This window comes from Erpetoichthys calabaricus, chromosome 2 (genome assembly GCF_900747795.2).
Source record: "Erpetoichthys calabaricus chromosome 2, fErpCal1.3, whole genome shotgun sequence".
Classification (NCBI taxonomy): domain Eukaryota; kingdom Metazoa; phylum Chordata; class Cladistia; order Polypteriformes; family Polypteridae; genus Erpetoichthys; species Erpetoichthys calabaricus.
The window spans coordinates 187,197,271-187,220,781 of record NC_041395.2 but is presented as its reverse complement, the minus strand read 5'-3'; the positions used below and the strand labels follow the sequence as shown (position 1 = coordinate 187,220,781).

General features: G+C 39.2%; 1 protein-coding gene across 1 annotated transcript in view; it reads left to right on the top strand.

Moving 5' to 3' along the window:
- Positions 1 to 23,511, top strand: part of cracr2b (calcium release activated channel regulator 2B) — a 199,784-nt gene that overhangs the window by 94,032 nt on the left and 82,241 nt on the right. Inside the window, exons 5-7 of the mRNA XM_051922047.1 lie at positions 1,853 to 1,999; positions 2,089 to 2,179; positions 3,456 to 3,551. Of these exons, the coding sequence (XP_051778007.1) occupies positions 1,853 to 1,999; positions 2,089 to 2,179; positions 3,456 to 3,551 (334 nt within the window). The remainder of the gene's footprint in view (positions 1 to 1,852; positions 2,000 to 2,088; positions 2,180 to 3,455; positions 3,552 to 23,511) is intronic.

The window sequence follows — 23,511 nt, the reverse complement described above, 5'->3', positions numbered from 1 at the left end:
TTGCCACTTCAGGAAATAAAGGCTAAAGCATCAACTCATGCCTAAAGCTAAACTGAAAAGCTGTTGGATTGAGAAAGATTATCATTCTCAATAATTTTTTAAACTATTGCTATAAAAGAAAATTACATTATTCTTCATAGCTACTTCCCATTTAGTAAATCTTACAGGCACAGCAAAAAATTGCAGCTATTTCACTGTATTTGGGTTACATATACATTTGAAGAAGTCAAACGATTTAATTGAAATACTGTAGTCTGTACATAAACTTTTGAAAATATTTTTTAAATAGACTGACTGTGTCTTGACTACAGTTTACTCACATAAGTACTCTACATGGGTTTTCCATGTAGCATCAGAAAGAGTATTTTTCACACTCCGCCTTGATCAACAACTGCATTGTGTATTGATCGATTCCTGTCATTTTGACAATTCACCCAGCACACATTTTAAACAGTAAGAGTGAGAGTGAAAATTAGCAATTGTAACTTTCATTTCACAAAACCATAGACATTGCCCTTATGTCTTTATATTATTATAGTGTCTTAGAAACTAAGCTCAACCCAAAAATAAGGATAAACCTCCAAAGACTCCAAATGTTTGTTTATTGAGGAAGTTTTATTATGCCTTCCGCTTAAATGCAGCTGTGACTGTTATGTCAGCAGCTCTTTCTTTAATTGAAACATTCTGTAAATATTGCAAACAAGTTACAAGTGTCTTTTCATTTTGGTCTGCTCTCAAATTTATTTGGTAAAGCTGAGTAATAAGAGTTGGGTGTGTGGCTTAATTTTGAATTTATTCAAAAAAGTAGCAATTTGGCTACAGCCTCTGCTAGAGATCACCTTGAACATCAGGACAAAACATAATATCCATAATAACATGTTCACTTTGTCTTTCAGTCACTCAGTAATAGCTTTCTCTGTGTTTTAATTGGTTTAAATAATGAATTGAAAAGAATGGGTCTCACCCTTAGGATGCACAGGACCATGGAAATTGGAGGAAAAATGTTTGTTCTAAACATTCTATGTGCCTCTATTGCATGTAAATCCAATTAATTTTTGCTGATTGTCAGCAGGAAGTCAAAATGTGTGGAGATTTAATTTTCCTCAGTGACTGTACACATAATGTGCACTTTGGCTGTTAAACTAGAAGCTCTGCTTGTGTCATCTAATATTTTATTTTAACTGAATTTATTGTTGTAGAAATTTGAAGTAAAGTGCATTACTTGGGCATTATCTTTTTAAACACTTAAGAAACATGTTGTATTTCTTGCTGGTTTGTTACTTATTTATACTCTATTTCTTTGATGCCTTTTTCTCTCTCTCTCTCTACCACTTCCAGACATAGATGTGCCAATGGGCTAACTGGGTGGGTGCAGGCACAACATGCCCAAACGTAGCTTCTCCTCTGGCTGTGTCTACCAGAAAAAACGTAAAAAATGGAAATGGCCATCCAGCTTGTATCTCCTTTAGACTGGGCAAGAAACACAAGTCCTGTCTCTGTAAATTGTATGACATTAACTGTGCACAGGCAGCAACTGCCTGTGATCCTTAAAGAAAAGCCTTTTTCATCTCTATCGTTATTATTTCTTTCCTGCAGTTTCTGGGGCCTTTCTCTGTATTTTAAGTTCAGTAATCACTTGTGGCATAACCCTTTCATGGCTTCAGTGTCATACTAAATAATCTTACATAATACAATACAATTAAGATACAGTAAATAATGTAAAATGATACTATGTTTCTACCTGATCAATTTTGTGCACGTCTTCTGTTACATAGTTTTCTCTTATTTCTTGCACATTTTGGAATGTATTTTTAGCATCTCTTCCTTATTCTTTGTTTTTACTGAATTTTAGTCAGTCAGAGGTTCGTGAGTTGTGGGCACGTCTGCGGAAGGATAGACCTGAACTTCTTGCCACATTTGAGAAATTTCTGTTTAAAGTGTCTGCACATATTCAGGAGGTACACCTAGAGAAGGACTCAATGGAACAGGCCCTGCGAAGGTCAGTATGTTTAGATCAGGCTCATTTTCTTTTCCTGTCCCTCTTCATATTGTATTCAATTAATGTTATTTTGTTACAATGCTTCCCAGGAAGGAGTGTGACCATGACAAGGAAGTACGTTCTCTCTATGAAGAGATGGAGCACCAAATAAAGACTGAAAAAGACCGGTTACTCTATCAGGTAGGGGGGCATGTAGAGTAAGATACAAGTCCCATAGACAATTTTTTACGTGTGCACTTGGTTACTGAAGACTGATATAATTATTTTTATACTTTTTTCTTTTGACATTCTATCCCATTGTTTCTTAATTCTGTTTTTATGACCTGGCTTGTCTGCTTGTTATCAAGGAGGTTTCTGATAGTAATTGAATTTGTATTTTTTCTGCCTCCTACATATCATATAACTATGATGTTTAACAAGATATAGAAATCAAACTTATTAACTATGTTCTGGCTTGTGAAAGTTCAAGGCATTGTATAAGTTGTGTTCGGCATACTGTTTGTTCCAGCTGACTTCTATAAACTGTGTTTATAAATGTTTAATATAATAGAAATTTTCTTGTTGACTCAGCAGTTGACAAACATTTGCTTCATCTAGGTCACTGAGGATGCGTAGGGGTTTTCATAAGCAAAGGCACAAAGAAGCTGGCCACAGGTCTGGAAGAAGCTTAAGAATGACAGAGGGAGAGAGTGAAGAGTAGGACACACACTCAGAAAGAGTAACTTGCAGTGTCATTCTGGGAAGGCATGGCCTTCTAAGGGAGATGTTAGATCAAGTCAGACATGGTGTCTGGGAAGTACAATGGGCAGGGGCATCCGAGCAAAATAGAGATTGGCAGCCTGGATAGAAACCACCTGGCTGTTGGACCAAGGTACCACCTAAAAGGAGAGATAAGTGACATGAAAATCTAGTACAGGACTGCAAAACTTTAATTCTGCTAGAAAAACAAGTGCATTCCTATTTGTTGTCCACTAAGAATATTTCCTTTAAGAGACCCAGGCCTTTTGAAGCCATCTGAGGGATAAGGGTTTCAGTTCACAGGTGTTATAAGGAGGATTTATAGCCTCTCAGCATTTCTGTATCAAAATATCTACCATCTTAACTCTTAAAACTCAATCTTTCCAGAAAAGAAGTTGGGAAGAAGAATAAAGCTACATTGAACAGATACAGATTGAGTGTGGAGCTTGTAAAAGAGTTTATGGTTCAGTGGTGGGAGGGAGAGGCCAGGATTGTGTGCATTTTGTTGCTTGGAGAAAGAGAGCATCCAAGTGATAGTAGTAATGAGAGATGTTGTAGTCATAGTGAGCCCTTACTTTAAAACTTGGTTTGGATTTCAACTAACCAGCTAGTGAGATGGATTGAATGGTCTGATCTTATAACCTCTAAGTATTTTCAAGGAATTTTGTTAATTTATTGTCTTTACTTGTTTGCAATACTGTTTTGTTTAATTTCTTAGGATTCTTCCAGGCAAATTGGCAAGAATGTTGAGCTACAGAAGGAGCTGCAAATTCGGGAGCATGAGCTGGAGGGAATTGTCGGAAGACAACGTCAGGTGAATTCCTTGCTTATTTTGTGTCTAAAAGTCTTTTATATTGTTACCATATGATTATTTTCATAGATTTACTCTAAATGCCCTTTGCTGCTTTTTACAGAATATTTACACTTGGCTATGCTGATGGTAAAAATGTTCTTATTACAATTAAGGGAATATCACACAGCCTGCCCATATCTCTGGGTGTTATACATTTACAAAGTAATATTTTTATACCTCCCTTGAGCCTCATTTCTGCAAATCTTTAACTTACTTACTGTTATTGTCCTCTTAAAGCTATCTGTTAAGTCAGTTTTATGGATCAAGCAATCTCATCAAATTGTTCCAAGCACACTTTTTTCCAGTACAAGTTACTTTTCATTTTATTGCTTTTTGAAATAGTCTCTGTAATAGATGTAAGATTAAGGGTGGAGGAGCTAACCAAATCAGTGTTTATTGTAGAGCTTGTTGTGAGAACAAATAAAACAGAAATAATTTAGCGATTTTATTTGGAGTTCCTACTCTGTGGAACTGTAGTTTCATGCATTATCTCTCTTTGTTTTTTGCCATCTGTAGAGCAGACTGACCCAGCTACTCAGTTCGTTCATACTTACATACAAGAACTAATATCAGAATAAAGCTCACTGGCTTTTCCTGTGGTCTGTCTAAATATGTTATGGCCCTTTGGTGCTCAGTGGCATTCAAAACCCAGGTAATGAAGTAGACTTCACAGAGGGAACATAATTTCAGAATCCATCCATCCATCCATTTTCCAACCCGCTGAATCCGAACACAGGGTCACGGGGGTCTGCTGGAGCCAATCCCAGCCAACACAGGGCACAAGGCAGGAAACAATCCTGGGCAGGGTGCCAACCCACCGCAGGACACACACAAACACACCCACACACCAAGCACACACTAGGGCCAATTTAGAATCGCCAATCCACCTAACCTGCATGTCTTTGGACTGTGGGAGGAAACCGGAGCCCCCGGAGGAAACCCACGCAGACACGGGGAGAACATGCAAACTCCACGCAGGGAGGACCCGGGAATCGAACCCAGGTCCCCAGATCTCCCAACTGCGAGGCAGCAGCGCTACCCACTGCGCCACCGTGCCGCCCCTAATTTCAGAATGCTGACCATAATATGATTTTCCAGTCATATCCTTCCCAATGTGTGTATTCTTAAGCCCATTTTATTTATTTATATTTTGTTCTTCAAAACTCTACCCTTTTGGCCAGTATGAAGGACTTGTCTTTTCACTGTTGCAGATGATGCTGCTATTTGGCATGTATTTAAGGAAGAAGCCATCTGAGGACCTGTTAGACGTTTGTTTCTCAAACTACATACTCTGAGGCAGTAATCCTCTTATGCTGTTGGCCATCTGTTCCTTTTCCTTCTTTTTATATCGTGGTTAGATTCAGTTTGCCCTTTGCTCTCAAGACAGTAATAGACACCTTTGTATGAAATCTTCTGTTTCTTGGCAATCTGTTAAATGGAGTAACTTTCATTCTTTGAAAAAAAAATATTGACATGTTTCTTGAGAAGGCTGTTTCATTTTGGCCATTTTTGAAGTAGTGTTGTTCAGAATACTAATGCTAAAAAAGTACCAACTAAATTTTGAAAACAGTACTATATCAACATTATGCAAAGCTCAGTAATCTTCATCCATCCATCCATTATCCAACCCCTTATATCCTAACTACAGGATCACGGGGGTCTGCTGGAGCCAATCCCAGCCAACACAGGGCACAAGGCAGGAAACAAACCCCAGGCAGGGCGCCAGCCCACCACAGGGCGCGCACAAACACACACACACACACAGCAAGCACAATTTAGGATTGCCAATGCCAATAACCTGCATGTCTTTGGACTGTGGGAGGAAACCGGAGTACCCGGAGGAAACCCACACAGACATGGGAGAACATGCAAACTCGATGCAGGGAGGACCCGGGAAGCGAACCCAGGTCTCCTAACAGCGAGGCAGCAGCGCTACCCACTACATCACCGTGCTGCCCCTCATTAATCTTACTACATGAAATTGTAACTGAAATTGCTTTATGCTGCGTTTATATTTTTGAAATATTATGTTAAAATATTTCAGATATAAACGTATTGTTAAAACTGAGCCAGCAAATCACTGGGCCATTTAACTCCACAGCTGCCAAGCAAAATGTTTTCTGTAAAAGCAGTGGGTTTTTCAAATTAAGTATCACAGTGAACTGTGGGATTTGCAGCAGAGAGGAGAAGAGGCTGGTGGAGAGAAGTGGAAAGTGTACAAGAGTCTGCAGTTGACTGGCAGAAAGTGCACAGAGGGCAGGGACCTGTCTTGGAGGAGTCAGAAAAGTCTTAAAGGACAGAATTGGAATTTGCTGGACCACAGTACTGGCACAGCAGGAGCAGAACAGAGTGATGTGCGGGAGCAGGACATGTGAATTCAAGACAATAGAGAGTGGAGAGTGGAGGAAGGAGCAGAGTGCTTGAGTACCGTGACCTTGAAGTGGGAGACAGACTGTATTGGGAAGTCAGTTAGGTCAGTAAACAAATAAACAGAAAAAGATGTCCCTCACATTTAGATGGAATGGGCTGAACTTGGGACAATAATAGCAGGGTTGGTGGGTCAAGGAGTGCTTCAGCATATATACCCGTGTTCTTCTTGGTTTTGGTTGTTACAAAAACCAAAAAACACTGTTATTTTACTACAATCAGTGCTGTTTTGTCAATACATTTTTTGGTGGAAAAACATTAATTTTACATTTCATTTTGTGAAAAATAATAAGTTATCTGTTATTTGTTTCAGTGTCATTTTGTATTGGTACTGAGGTGCAGAGGCTGAGATCAGTGCCAAAATCAAAACTTTAGTATGGGTCCAACACTATTTTCAACCCAAAGCTGAACTTTAGGAATGCCGGGACCTTGCAACCGAAGGAGCAGAATAACAAGTTTCAGCAGTACTAATGCACTTACAAAGGTTTATCTGATGGCCATTTAGCACTTAAAATGACTAATAAAGGATAAGCTACTGTATACCAATCCAGAAGCTTCAGTTTGTATTAACAACATTTGTTCAGACTACTTTAAACTAGAACGTGGTACCAGACAAGGATGCCCCTTGTCACCACTATTTGCAGTCGCCATTGAACCACTGGCGGTTCACTGTCAAAATTCTTATCAGATAAAGGGGATTATCAGAGAAGGACTGGAACAAAAAAATTTCTCTATATGCAGATGATATGGTACTGTATATATCAGACCCACAAAATTCTGTGCCTGCAGTCTTAACAGCACTTACAGAATTTCAATTGATCTCTGGTCTCAGAATTAATCTGAATAAAAATGTACTCTTTCCAGGGTACTCTTTCCAGCATATAGTATTAGATTGGACACCCTACCTTTTATCATTGCAGATCAGTTTAAATACCTAGGGGTAAATATCACAAGTAAGCACAAAGCTCTTTATCAACAAATTTCGCCGTCTGTATGGAAAAAATGAAGCAAGACTTGCATAGATGGTCAACCCTTCATCTCACTCTAGCTGGAAGAATTACCGTTGTTAAGATGAATATTCTTCCTAAGCTTCTTTTTTTATCAAAACATTCCAGTATACATCAATAAATAATTTTTTAAGCAATTAGATTCAACAATAACCTAATTTATTTGGAACTCAAAACATCCACATATCCAAAGAGCGACCCTACAAAGACCTAAGGCAGAAGGTGGCATGGCTCTACCCAACTTTCAGTTTTATTACTGGGCAGCAAACATACAAACTATAAAAACCTGGACACAAATAGATGAACATACACTGGCTTGGTCTGCAATAAAAGTAAAATCCTGCACTACTTCTTTATATTCCCTTCTTTGTGCCCCAATAAATGCAAGTTATCGCCAATATACTAATAACCCAATTGTGCTTCACTCATTCAGAACATGGAACCAATGTAGAAAGCATTTTAAGATGGAGAATCTTTTATCTGTGGCACCTCTGCAAGAGAACCACTTCTTTCAACCCTCACAAACATATGCAATGTTTAATATCTGGAAAAGATCTGGGATTAAATTGCTTAGAGATCTTTATATAGACAACATCTTTGCATCCTGTGAACAATTACATTCCAAATTTAACTTTCCAGCTACACATTTCTTTCACTATCTTCAAATTAGGAACTTTGTTAAACAGAACCTGCCCGATTTTCCTCATCTCCTCCTCCATGCCGGAAAAAATATTGCTCAATTTCGAGGACTTAAACACCATCTCTGCAACATATATAAAATTATTTTACAGTCTCCCTTTCAAAGATCCAAGAGGACAAAAGATCTCTTACTTAATATATCAGAAAAGGAGTGGAAAGTAGCAATACAGAGAATTCACTCGACCTCCATATGTGCAAAGCATACAATTTTATACTATTTGAAATTGGAAAAAATCAAATTCTCACTTAGAGGATCTGTACAGAACTTATTCAAAACCTGGCAGAATCTAATCAATAATATTTTAGAATAAGCTCTTAAAGCACAGAGGAAGCAATTCTCTCAAGACATCTCTGCATTTCTTTCTCTTCTCCATTCATCTCTATTGCCCTACTAAACTAATCAATTTAGGTATGTTTATAAGCTTTAAGGTTTACTCCATTGGTCATGCTCTCTTTCTCAGGGGTGGGGGTCGATTTGTTTTCAATCCTATTTTTGTAAAAACTGATCAATTTGAATGGAATGATTACAATAAAATTAATAAAATTAAAAAAAAAAAAAAAATATATATATATATATATATATATATATATATATATATATATATATATATATATATATATATATATATAAAATATACATAAAGGATAAGCTAAGGGAGTTGACCACTAGGAAACTAAACAAATGGCTGCTGAAATTGGAGCTTTGTAGTCATATGTGGATAATGAACAGAAAAATAAGTAATTTCAAGCAGTAATAGCCATTAGCAATGATAGTCATTTTTTGGCTGTATTTTTATATAAATTTAATAACATCTTCATAAAAAAGGTATTGATTTCTATCAAAAACATGAAAAAGTCTATGTGTGCAGACTTTTTGACTGGTAGTGTATATGTTTCTCTATTCTTTTATTAAGTTTTAAGACTGCACAATCTAGTAACTGCTTCATCCTCTTTATATAACTCTGTGGCTGCTAGTGTGGTAACAGCCTTGCCTTTGTGTAATATGGTTTTCCAAGAACAGCCCTTTCACTACTCTGTATACTTTTCATACATTTCTGTTACATCAGTAACACTCTTAATTTCTTAATTTTTTTGAGTGCAAATTTTCGCCTGTCACCCTTCACAAACAAGATCCACGATTTCTGATGATTACTGACCATATAGCAGCTAGAAAACTCATAAGATATCGGTGACAGGAGACACCTCTCATTAAAAAAAAAAAAGAATTTGGTTCTCATCTTGTTTTACTCTCATCTCAATCATGACTAACTTGTATAACAATTGTTTTGGGGTGTGGTTAAATTCTTTTTTTAATCAATTTGATTAATGTTGATGTCTGCTTTTGTAAAGGTACCAGATGTAAGAACAAATGTGGAATTTCAACTTTTCAAATATAATTTATTTATTTATGATTTATTTTACAATGGGCACACTCTTCTTAAAAAAACTAATTTAATCTCTCAGTCTAATGTCATCTCAGAAACACACCCACACACACTTCAAAACAGGCATTGGAGGACAAATCAGTTGAACATAAGAGGAAAACTAGCACATAGCTATTAATACTGGTTTAACCTGGAAGACACAAGTGTCTGTAGAGAATGAGAAAATCATCATCATCTTTAACAGAACAAGAATATCTGGTATAACAGGAACATAGGCAAATGTTTTGGCTCTTCAGCTGTGTCAAGGTGGCTTGGTTTGGAGAACAGGTTCAAAGGCAGGATGACCTGATGACTTCCTATAAGAGAAACCATGAACTCAATGTCAGCTTTTTCAAATGTTATTTTCAATATTTGCCCAATAAATGCAACAACTCCATATAAATCACTTTTTTCCGTTTCTTTCTCTCTGTACCCAGAAATATTCTGGAAAGTTGTACCAGGCATTAACCTCTAATCTTGTTTTCTGGTTTGTCTTTGTATATTTACATTACAGCCCACACTGGTCTCAATTTGAAAGGGCCTGTTTCAGTTCATATCTATATATATAATAGCCGCCGACAAGTAGCCACCCATGGAAAGCATGCACCGACAAGTACCCACCCATGGAAAGCACGCAAGACAGCCACACCCACTGTATATAATTCACTAAGCCGCCGACAAGTAGCCACTCCTGGAAAGCACGCAAGACAGCCACGCCCACCAACTCTAAGACCATTGTCTACGATGACAACTCGCAGAGCCACGCCCACCAACTCGGACGCAGCAACTCACAACACTGGGCGTCAGTCACGTTCGTCTCTGCTAGACTCCACATGTACCTCTGAGCCACGTTGACTTTTCATTAGTCAACCTCAGTGGAACCTCGGTTCACACAGAGGCAGCGCGAGAAAGAGCTGTGCACACACACACAGGCAGCGCCAGAGAGAGACCGAGGCACACACACAGGCAGCGCGAGAGAGAGAGAGCCGTGCACACACACAGGCAGCGCCAGAGAGAGACGGAGGCACAAAGGCAGCCCGAGAGAGAGAGCCGCACACACACACAGGCAGTGCCAGAGAGAGACAGATGCACACACACAGGCAGGGCGAGAGAGAGTCGCGCACTCACACAGGCAGCGCGAGAGAGAGTCGCGCACACACACAGGCAGCGCGAGAGAGAGTCGCGCACACACACAGGCAGCGCGAGAGAGAGAGTCGCGCACACACACAGGCAGCACAAGAGAGAGAGACGCGCACACACACAGGCAGCGCCAGAGAGAGACAGAGGCACACACACAGGCAGCGCGAGAGAGAGCCACGCACACACACAGGCAGCGCCAGAGAGAGACAGAGGCACACACACAGGCAGCGCCAGAGAGAGAGACGCGCACACACACAGGCAGCGCCAGAGAGAGACAGAGGCACACACACAGGCAGCGCCAGAGAGAGACAGAGGCACACACACAGGCAGTGGCAGAGAGAGAGACGCGCACACACACAGGCAGCGCGAGAGAGAGCCGCGCACACACACAGGCAGCGCCAGAGAGAGACAGAGGCACACACACAGGCAGCACCAGAGAGAGAGCCGTGCACACACACAGGCAGCGCCAGAGAGAGACAGATGCACAAACACAGGCAGCGCCAGAGAGAGACAGACGCACACACACAGGCAGCCCGAGAGAGAGAGCCGCGCACACACACAGGCAGCGCCAGAGAGAGACAGAGGCGCACACACAGGCAGCGTGAGAGAGAGACCCGCTCACACACAGGCAGCGCGAGAGAGAGACAGACGCACACACACAGACAGCGCGAGAGAGAGGGGGCTGGACTCATAAGGTAGGAAGGCAGTTAAAGAATGCACTGGGCTTGATTTTGTTTTTACTTCTGTTTACAGCGATCGGTTCGTAGTGTGCATTGTTGCAATGTTACTTTTCTTGATGGTTTATTAAATTACGGATTTTTTCAAATGTTCATTTTTTTTCCCTGTGCTTAAAACTCATTAAAAAAAAAAGTGTTTTTAGCCAGCGGTTGGTAACGCTATAGCGCAAACTATTGCAGTGTTAGTTTTCTCTGTTGTTCAAGGTTTTCTCAGTGTTATTCAATGTTTTTACATTTAGTTTACTATTATGCTGTGCATTCTATGGTTTAATTAACTATATTTGTGCTTAAAAACTTAAAATATATATTTACATACAGTTCGTACAGTCTGGAACTGATTAATTGTAGTTACATACAATCCTATGGGAGAAATTGCTTCGGTTCACGACCAAATCAGTTTACGACCAGAGTTTTGGAACGAATTATGGTCGTGAACCAAGGTTCCACTGTATTCTTTTCGGTTATGACGCACGACCGCGTCCACCATCGCAAACTGTTTTACACGCCATGGTCTTAGAGTTGGTGGGTGGGTCTCCATGAGTTTCTCTTGCGAGCGGGCACATGACCAGGCGATGTGTATGCTTCGAGAACGAGGGTGGACGCGGCAGGACTATCTAAGAAGAGGCATGTTTGTCATGGATGTGAATCGCTGTATGCGGCGTGTAAAACACTTTCCGAGGGGTATCCCATGGTCTTAGAGTTGGTGGCCGGGTCTCTGTCAGTTGCTCTTGCAACCGGGCACATGACCAGGCAGTGTGTATGCTTCAAGTGTGAGGGTGGACCATCGCGACAGGACCATCTAAGAAAAATCATGTCGCGGATGTGAATCGCTGTATGCAGCGTGTAAAACAGTTTGTTTGTCGCAGATGTGAATTGCTGTATGCGGCGTGTAGAACAGTTTGCAAGGGGTATCCCATGGTCTTACAGTTGGTGGGTGGGTCTCTGTTAGTTGCTCTTGCGAGCGGGCACATGACCAGGCAGTTGCATAATCACTTAAAGCATAAATCAGAGTGGTGTAATAATTATTGATTATATTTACTGCACAATAAATTATTTTTTTGCTAGTGTATCCCTTCTGAAATGTTCTTTTCGGGGACTGAAGTAATTTTATAACACTTTCCAAAGCTATATAGGTTTAAAAAGCTTTAGTGGGGATTAACATCTTTAAAATACCAATTTTAAGCTTTTAAATTATGCTAGCAAACCACAAAAACATTGTGGTGTTCATTAGCATTCTTCTTCTTTCGGCTGCTCCCATGAGGGGTTGCCACAGCGGATCATCTTTTCCCGTATCTTTCTGTCCTCTGCATCTTGCTCTGTTGTGCCCATCATCTGCATGTCCTTTCTCAACACATTCATAAAACTTTTCTTATTACTTCCTCTTTTCCTTTCGCCTGGTAGCTCTATCCTTAGCATCCTTTTCCCAATATATCCAGCATCTCTCCTCTGCACATGTGCAAACCAGTGTAGTCTCGCCTTTCTGACTTTGTCTCTAAACCATCCAACCTGAGCTGACCCTCTAATGTACTCATTTCTAATTCTGTCCATCCTCATCTCATTCATCATCACACCTTCAGTTTCCATCTCCATAATCATCACTCTGTCTGACACTGTTTTCACTTCAAAAACACTCTTGACATACTGTTCCTTCAGAATAATCCCTACCCCATTTTTCCTCCCATCCACAACATGATAGAACAGTTTGAATCCACCTCTGATCCACCTGGCCTTACTCCTTTTCCATTTAGTCTCTTGCACACACAATATATCAACCTTCCTTCTCTCCATCACATCGGCTAACCCTCTGCCCTTACAAGTTATACTGCCAACATTCAAAGTTCAACATTCATCAGTTTCTAAACTGATTCTATAGATTAATGGGTTGTGGCATTGTTTACATGGGGTGGTTACTCCTAAATGAGAGAGACTGATACAGAGGCAATCTGGGTCCAGAAGTTTCTTGCTAAGGCAAAAGAGATAAACGGATAAGTTGCGGAGTAAAATTTAAATCTTTTCTTAGGGCTCGTTTATACTTTACGCTCATGGCTGCTGCGCGTTCCTAGCATTCATTTGACGCATCCTCTGAGCACGTCCTCAGAAATTAACGCGAATCATGGGCGAGTTGCAGTCCCAGCAAGAAGTCGGGGGGTGCAGTGTGATTAAAGTTGAAATGTGACATCAGAGTCTCTGCTTACTGTCTACATGTGACAGAAAGCCACTTTGAGGATTCTAGGGATCAATGTGCCTGCTTCGATGTTTGCTGAATGGTTTGATGTGGTGAAGCAAAATGCTGACATACAAATGCATTCGTGGTGCTTTTATATAGCGTTGCATATTCCCCATCGTAATGACACAATACATTTTTAAGTCTCACATACCAACTTCTGTGCCATTTTTTTTTTTTTTTTGCATCTTCACAACAGCAACAGAATGTACAGCACTGTATTTGAGCCACAGAGAAAAACCATTAAAGACACAGTGAAAAGGTGTATTTTGTGATTAAAGTGGAAATTTTGGCTTTAATCTTGAAATGTCCACTTTAATCTTGTAGTTTACTTTATCATTAAAGTAGACTGTCGTAAACGTTATCTTAAAACTGAACCAGTTGTTAATTGCTATGTGCTTCTGGGGCTTCCTCCTGACCTGACAGCAGTGGCAAGCAGCAATAAATCACCAAACAGAACACATTAAATGTATGATATTCCAACTCTCTGTACATTTAGAATCCTTAGATTTATACTTGATATCACTTTCATGATGAAATGCATTAAAGTATGCATGTTATATTTTACAGATAAATTGTTAATTTCTTTAAATAATGAATACTGTTAATAATTACACACATGGGGGTGACATGGTGGAGGAGGGGTAGCGCTGCTGTCTCGCAGGGAATCACGTCGCTGGTGTTCCCTGCCTGGAGTTTACATGTTTTTTTTGTGCTGGGTTTCCACAGTGTTCTCCGGTTTCCATCCAAATATATGCAGATTTGGGGATTTGGTGACGCTAAAATGACACTAGTGTGTGTGTGTGTGCTTGTATTCACCTTGTGATGAGCTGATGCCTGTCCAGGGATTTTTCTCCCTCGTGCCCAATGCTAGCTGAAATAGGTGCATCCCTGGATAGATGGATTTAATCATTAAACATCCTTTTCAGAGATATTTCGGCAAGATGTCCTTGGAATTTAATGATGTTTCAGTCAATTCAGAACACAGCAAAGCCCAACGTTTTCTCACTGTGATGATATCTCGCACTGCCACCTGGTGGAATCTTTCAGGTTTACATAAAGTATGCGCGCAAGTATAAATAGTGAAATGCTTTCGTAGCAGTAGCATGCGATGGAGCACGCATCACGTCACGTGAAGTATAAACCAATTCCTGTAAAGTCATACCATATTCGCACATTTGACACAGTCCTCTTCTGCCCCAAAACCCCCATCACCCTCCAGATCATGAACACAAGGGGAACCTGCGCTGCCATGGAGTGTTCCATTCTGGTGCTAAACTGGGCATTCACATCTTCATTGGCAATCATTATTTCCAGATGGGTATAACAAGTTAAGAGGATGAACTCCAAACCTAAGATGTAGTACCTGAGTTGAACTACAGCCTATTTAGTGGCCCAGACTTCTATCTCCACAGCAACATATATAATTTCTTTGTTCAGTAGTTTCTGACTCCTGTCTATTGGTGATCTGAGCCAACACTGCTTGGAAAATGAAAATAGACGATAAATTAGGAGTGGTGAAAATGGGTGAGGATGATGGAGATGATTTAAAGTCAAGGATGCTGAGGTCCATATTATATCATGACTACAGGAGGGGTCTTTTGTGTTTCATTAGCACTAACAGGCTGGTTCATTAACTAAACTGTCCTAAACAGGTGTCTGTGTCCGTATTTATCAAGCATCTCAGAGTAGTAATATGGTCTTAACTAGCTCAAAAATCTCTTTATCAGTTTTCTTATGTTAGAAAATTACTCCTAACTCCATCCCGATTTAGGAAAACTTGTGAACTGTTCTAACTTGCTAAGAGCTGCCAGAAGATGGAGTTCAAGCAGAGAATGTCAGACACATCATAGGAAAGGCTATGTTTTGGAAATGCTGGGTAACAATAAGCTCTTAAAAAGATACCAATTTGACAGAGATGGATTAATATTTGTAGAGTTTATATGTGATGTGACTGCTCCATCTATGTGGAGAAACAAAGTGCTGTTACCAAAATGAAAGTGCTAGTAGCGTTACATGTAAAATGTAGCTTTGTAATAGTGATGATTTATGTACGTCAAATCCAACCATTCCTCAAAGTTTACACCAAACTTTATACACCTTACAAACAGTTAAGGTAATATGCAGTCTTATACGTTTCCCACAACGTCATGTTAGGTAGTTAATGTTAAAACAAGCTGCATTCATGCAAATCAGCATGCTCATAAAGGATCACTGCTCCAAATGTGGATCAGCACACATACAGTATGTGAATCACAAGTAACATCACAATTATCAACTTAAATGTGGTCATGATTGCAGAGTCTAACAGTAGTATATTACATAGGTACACTGAGCTTTGCATTCCACAAACCCCTGGAACATTTGTTATATTTTACAAGCTTGGGAAGGTTTCAAGAAGACAGGCACAGAGTCCTGAGGCTTTGGATAATAGAGCCTAACCTAAGATAAGGGGAGATCACAGAGAGTGGAAACCATAGAGACACTAGAGTAGTAAACATGACTTCAGAAACAGCATAAGAATAGTTGTGGCTGGTTTTGGTAAAACTGTAAACTTTTACCAGATGTTTTCTGTTTCAGCGTAACAACGGGAAGGTGAATCATCTGAAAGTACAGCTGTGGATTAAATATCCATCCTTCCTCCATCTATTTTCTAGTGATGCATCGATATGGAAATTCTGGGCAATACCAATAACTGATATGTTTTTGTCCTCCTTTGTCAAGACTGATAACCAATGGCTGAAATTTTTTTTTATTTACTTCAGGTTTGAATGTTTTAGGTATGCTGAAAATATATTATGCATTATCAAAGAAACAACAGTAGCATAAGAAACAGAGATGACATTTTATTAACTTGCTGAATTTTATGCTGTTCTTTGCTGTTTAAGCAGCCAGTGGGGGGAAAAAAGAGCAAGATATGGCTCGTCTCTATAGAAAAAATACTCTAGGTCAGGTACAAAAATCTGCTTAACATACACATTCTGGGTAACTTAAGCATATCAAGACACCATGCCTTTACATAACCTGGCATTGGGTATATTAACAAAAAATGAATGCATATTCCTTGTGTTATAATCAGACATATATTACTTTAAGTAAAACTAAAATAAAAGGTACAATGAGGCCAGTAACCCTGGGCTTAAGTTGGCTTCTTTAAAAGTACAAATGGTAGGTTTTTCTTAACAAAAAGAAGCATTCCTACCTTTTCACCAGCAAGCCTGTATCTCTTTTCATCTACTATATTTGACACAGCTGAAAAAAGGCGTTCACTGTCTACACTGGTATAAGGTGCTGATAGGTGCTTGATCGCTGCCTTGGCCAAGGTTGGGAAATGGGCTGCATTGCTTTTCCAATAACAGAGGGCATAGTTATTTCTGGAGATAGGGGGCTTGCTGAGATAGTTATTCAGCTGAAAAAAAAAAGTTGACAAACGTTTACTGTCACAAGGTACAAAAGTTGAAGCTGCATTCTAGCATGCAGGCGAGCCTATTTCTCCTTTTTGCTAAGTGCCCACTAAATTAAATTCCTCCACTAATTTTCCACAGCAACTCGACTATCTAAAATGGAAAAACCCACAGACTGCGCCACTGTAATAACAGTTTTGTAGGCAATCTGTAAAACCCTGACAAAAAGCGAGGTGATGGCGTTATTGTGTTCGAGTGGGTTTGAGTAGAGCAATCAATGTTTTCCACAAACCCCCACTGATGCACCGTGAGAGAGGCAAGAAGCTCATATTCAGCACCATACAAAGCAAGAGTGTGCTTCTGGTCAACCAGACTTTTTATCATATAAAAACGTGCTGTTCTAACAAGTAGGGATGTCCTGCAGAAGCATTCTTGTTGAGGGTACCAAGGTCTGTTTGTATTTCTCTCAGCCAACGAAATAACGAGCTGTGAGCGCTTAAAATGTGTAACTATTCGCCTCCCAATGGCAACACAGTTGGAGGTGATTCTCTGGATCAATCAGCCTTCAGCAAGCTGCAAAGTGTGAGCCATGCTGCTTAAACTTTTAATGCCACTTTCTTCCATAGCTGTTGCCATATTGCGAGCGTTGTCACGAAGCACAACGTGCACATTACTTTTTGAAATGTTCCACTTCACTAACCATGGAATCGAAAGCTTGTGCGATGAAAGTTGTAGAATAAGAACTGGAGAACTCTTTAGCATGCAACACCACTCTTTTTGACTCAAAATTGTCGTCAATCCAGTGTGACGTTAGACTCGGCATGCTCATGGGGCTGACCTCTGAGCTCCACATATCTGTAGGGAAGCTAATGCTGATGGCATTGCTTCTTAAAAGCTCGTGGATATGAGTAGCAATCACATCATATAATATAGGCAGTGAGACATCTGCAAAGTTTCGCCAGCTTCTAAGAATGTACCAAGGTTCTAAACTATATAGTAACCGACGAAATCCCTTGTCCTCAAGTAGGGAAAAACGTTGGTCATCGAGTGCGATCATTTCCATTATTTTGGTAGTTATGCCTTTAGCTCTGGCGGTATCTTGAAGAAACGTTTTTATGAGGCTACCGCTAGTAAGTCTGATAGCGTCTGATTTAACTTTCGTTTTGATAGCACTACCTGCTAGAAATTCTGTGTATAATTCATTATGGTGGCTCTTCAGATGGGTAATTAAATTTGTGGTATTGAAATATGTAAGCCTGCAGCCTCCTCGCATTATCTCATTTTTGCAGGTGGAGCAGATAGCAACTCTGTTATCTTCCTTTTTCACAGAAAAATATGACCACACGGCTGACATGCTGCTTTGCTAATGATATCTGCCCAATGAATAAACAACACGCGTAGTGCTTCTGTCAGCAAAACTAGGAAACCTCATGGTGTTTATGCTTGCATGCATGTTTTTCTGCAGCTTAATGTCTGCCTTGCTGAACAATGAAAACATTTAATTATTTAGTGAACTGACAGTGTTGACAAGGCCGAATTATATTGGTTGGCTGTATTGGCTAAAATGTACACTTCTGACCGATTTCAGTGTCGTCATTTTTAAGGAACATCAGCTGATAACAATACAGTTTCCGATATATTATGCCTTTCTACTAATTCCTAAACCTATTTTACCCTGAGTAGAATTACTGGGAAACGAGAGGTTATCCGAACAAACAGTGTGCAAGGGGGAAATCCATGGAGTAGTCATTGTTAAATCAACATACTCGTTATTTGCCATTACTCTCATTTGTTGTGTGTGTGTCTGTCTTTGCATCTTGTTTTTCATTGCAGTGTTATTAATAATGTTACAAAGTTGCAACAAATATATGCAGCTTGACACAATATCCTACCTTATTATGTTTTCCTCAGTGTAAATATCAGACATCATTCATTCTCATATGTACCCTTCTACTCCTCACTGGTACTAGGACTACAATGCTTTGTAAAAACTTCTTATGTCCTATGCTGAGGTAGGACAAATTCTTATACTACTGTGACTTTTAGTATAATTCTTAGGAATACTTTCTGAGAGACTTGATAAATACGGGTCCTAGTCTTTGTTATTGTGGTCTTAAGGTTAGTGGAGGACCAGGCTTGATGTTGTCATTGATAGTAATGTCACCCAGGGTGCAACTATCACATAGCAATTTATAATTATTATTGTAAAAACCACTTTGTATTTGAGCTGTGTTACAGAAAAGTCAACCCATCTCCACCTTTTTAGTTTTCACACCATGTTGAGCACTTGCAGTTTTTTGTGCAGGAAGCCATTCTTGCATGACACATATTATGAATCCCTACTCTCATTAAAAAAAAGTTGGACTGAAAGGTAAAGGCTTTTTGGTGCATATTTGGTTTTATTGATATCTTGTTCCAAAACTTAACCGATGGCCCTAAAATTGTCCACTTATAGTTTTAACGATGGGAAGACAACCACTGTCTTGTGGCCTAAAGTAGTACTTGGTTCACAGAGAACTACAGCAGCAGCTCTTTGGTGTAGGCTGGAGCCATACTTTTTAAAGCATTTTATGGCCTTTTATTTTAAAACTGAAAACTAGGTAAAATATAAAAAAGACAAACTGGGACAAAGTTTTCAGTACAGAGAACAATTTGAAACAGTAGGACATATGTAAAAGTATATTACATACAATAAAGTACCAGGTAATACCCAGAATATAGAAGCATTAGAAAAAAAAACAACAAAAAAAATAACTGCGGTAAACTACAAAAAATAAAAATCAGTTGTATAATGTGTACAACAGAAGAAATCTCTTCTGCTAGCATTAAGAACAACAACAAAAAATGATGTTATGAAAACTAAAATTAGAGTGAAAAACTGAGGAAAATACAAAAGTTTGGCCCATTTGCAATATTTTGGTACAAAAAAAAACAGTCAAGAGGAGGAGGTGAAGGGTATCACAAAAAGTAAGGGTGGAATAAAATATATGAAGAAGGAAAATAATAGTTTTGTACAGTTTTCATGTATGAAGAAATTTCACAGTATCTACACGGAGTATTAAGGAGACATTAAACAGTTTGGTAATTAAAGAGAGTGAGCTTCTACTTGAAATAAATAGGTTGATATCAAATAAATTGCCAGGACCAGATAACATCTATCCTACAGTGTTTAAAAAAGTTATTGATTATCCATACTGTATAAAACTTGTAATGAGAAAGCCAGACAACTTGAGTGTTTTGGGGTATTTTGCGTCCAACCCCGTATCATTGAAAAATGATTTTAAAGAAAACGTGTAAAATGCAAAATAAGCCTTCCATTCAATTCAGGTTCAACTCCCAGGATTGTGGCTCTTCCGTTTATGAGGCATTCTGGGAGGAAGAGGAGAGTCCAGGTGGACTGTCCCCAGAAGTGATGTCAAAGGAGGAAAGCCATCAGTCTTCCTATCTGCAGAGGGATGAAAACAGAGATTGTTATTACACAGTGCCGCCTTCTGTCTCAATGGAGAATTACCATCATCAAGCCTGTAAGTAGTCTCCCATGCGCACGCATGTGACAACCCTTTATGATAATTTTTCAGAAATATGTACTGTTTGATCATGGGAAAGGGTTTTGGAGACACCTTGCTTTAAAACATAAATATCTCAATAAATATTTTCAAATGCACAGATCCTTCTCCTGTAATAGACCCAGCTATGACTATCACTGTAGCTTACTTTTGAGGAGTGTTCTTTGTCCCCCCCTCCCTTGATTGACCTAGTTGAGCAAAGAGTTTGGTTTCTTAGGCCTGGGTGGTAAGAATAAAACAAGACTTACAAGCAGGAAGAAAGGCTTAATAATTTTTAATCTTTCAAATAGTGTCATAAATGAATGCAAATAGAATTTGACAGCCCATACCATAAAAACTTGATACTATGAACAAGCACTTAAGTCCTACAGAATACTTGACATGCCCACTAGAGGGGTGAAGGCTGTCAAACTCCAGGTATTATCAGTAGGGGGATGAAAAATCTTTATAAACAGATTTATTTTAACAAAAGCTCTGTTGAACAAAAATAAGCTTCAAGGAGCACAAAGGTACACATGCAAAGCCTTCAAAAACATGTAATCCGAAAAGCAAAGTCCCAATATGAAAATTAAAGAATGGTGAATAAGCAGAGTAAAAAGTCACAAAATCCAATAAATCATAATCAAAAAAAGAACAAAAGATCTAGGATAACTCATTACCACCAAAAGCACATTCAATGAACCACAACTGTGGGTTTTCCTCAGCCTTTATAGGAGTAAAACAAATCTTGAAAAATCTGAATTTACAAGGTCTCAGATTCTGCAACATTTTTCACTTAGTACATATGCCAACAGAATGCCTTTTTAACCAGTGAAAACTCATCCTGTTAAGACAATGTACAGGTAATTAATACCAAATGTTTGAAATACAGAGAAACAAAGTGAAACAGCAGCAAAAGAACATTAGCAAAGCAAGTTTCAGAAAACAAATGCATTTTTGTGCAGTCCTTAGTTTAGTTAATTTCTCTTCATTCCTGAGCATAATTCTAATCCCCTTTAGGTCGGGTTTATACGTGGCATTTACGCACAGACATTGATCCTGTCGGATCTTGTTGTCACATGTTATTTACTTGAACACACTACAGCCCCTGATTTTTTTTTTTTTGGTACTGTATCTTGCACATGCGTCTCATTCATTTCTGCGAACATGCTCAGAGGATGCGTCAAATGAATGCCGGGAATGAGTGGCAGCCATGATGCGTGAGCATATGTGCTCTGAGTGTGAAGTATAAACCAGCACTTAGGCCGGGTTTATACTTCACGTGACGCAACGCATGCTGCAGAGGACGCTCCTGCTACACAAGCGTTGTAGTGTTTATACTTGCGCGTGTACTTTACGTAAATCTGGAGGAATCCACCAGGTGGCAGTGCGAGATATTATCATGGTGAGAACAGGTTCAGCTTCTCTGTGTTGTGAATTGCCTAGAACAGCCATTAAATTCCGATGACAACTTACCGCAATATCTCTGAAAAGCAAGTTTAATGATTAAATCCATCAATCCAGGGATGTGTCCATTCCAGCAAGCATTGGGCACAAGTTGGAAACAATCCCTGGACGAGGCCTCAGCTCATTGCAAGGTTAATACAAGCACACACATACACTTGCGTCATTTTAGCAGCACCAAATCTACATATGTTTGAAAGGAAACTGGAGCACATTGTGGAATCCAAGCAGGGAATACCAGTGACATGACTTCCTGCGAGACAGCAGTGCTACCGCTCCGCCACAGTGTCACCCCCATGTGTGTAATTATTAACAGTATTCATTATTTAAACGAAATTAACGATTTATCTGTAAAATGTAACATACACACTTTAATACATTTCATCATGAAAGTGATATCAAGTATAAATCTAAAGATTCTAAATGTGCAGAGAGTTGGAATATCAAACATTTAATGTGTTCTGTGTGGTGATCTATTGCTGCTTGCCGTAGCGATTAAAAACTGGGATGACGTTTACGACGGTCTGCTTTAATGATAAAGTAAACTACTAGGTTAAAGTGGACATTTCGAGATTAAAGACGAAATTTCAACTTTAATCACAAAATACACGTTTTCAGCATGTCGTTAATTTTTTTGTCTGTGGCTCAAATACAGCGCTGTACATTATGTTGCTGTTGTGAAGTTGCAAAAAAAAAAAAAAAGATGGCACAAAAGATGGTATGTGAGACTTTTAAAATGAATCGTGTCATTACGATCGGGAATATGCAACGCTTGAATATAAAAGCACCATGAATGCATCTGTATGTTGGCATTTTGCTTCACCACATCGAACCATTCATCAAACATTAAAGCGCGCACATCGATCCCCGCAGGATCTGCATAGAGGCTTTCTGTCACATGTAGATAGTAAACAGAGACTATGACGTCACATTCCGACTTCATCACACTGTTTTATCACACCAGTTTTAAATTTAAAGGCTATGGACTTGACCCAGTACTCCTTGTGGCCCACGTTTGGGGTTTGTTCATTATATGAATACTACAGAAAAAAGCTACCTGCTGGGCAAAACACCTCAGTTCAAAGTTGGTCCACTGGTCCTGTGCTTGTACCACAACTGACTACTACAGCAGGACTTCTGTATTTTTCATAATTAGAATCCATAATTCCAACCATCAGAGCCCTTCGATTCTGTAATTGTACAAACTGCACCTGATTACTCAAAGTCCTCCAGTTTGCTATATATTTGTGCCGTACTGATAGTATTAATTACACCTAGTAATGAATACCCACAAGCCCTACTGAGCTAAGAAATGTTGCCTTTACTTTTCTTATCTTTCCACCTTCTGGAACACTAAGTTACTTAAGTTATTCTGTGGTCAAATACCCTGCGTTCTTAACACATTTACCATTATAAAAGTACCATTATTATATGACTTGTGGACTTACACTTATTCAAATCCCAAAGGTCATTTTTTCATTTTGTTTCATCAGCTCTTCTCTATTTCTTTGTCATTATCATTCTTTTTGTCTCTTTAATTTTAGTGCACTCTGTAGGCGGGTCTGCAAAAAGGAAGATGACAAAGTAATTTATGTCCATCATTGTTCTTTTCTTGGTTGTCAGCCTTGTGTCAACACCCAAACTTTGCTTTGGGCACAGACTGGAAATTATTCATTTTCATCGTCACTCTGGCCCGATGTTAGAGTAATTATATGATTTCCAACATGCACTTTACCATCTCTGTTGCTGTCATTATTAATTTCCAGTCTGTAACAGAGTGCAGTCAAATTTCAGCTTCACAAATTTCAGCTAAGGACCTCATTTGTTCCTTTGTAAAAGTGACAATGACA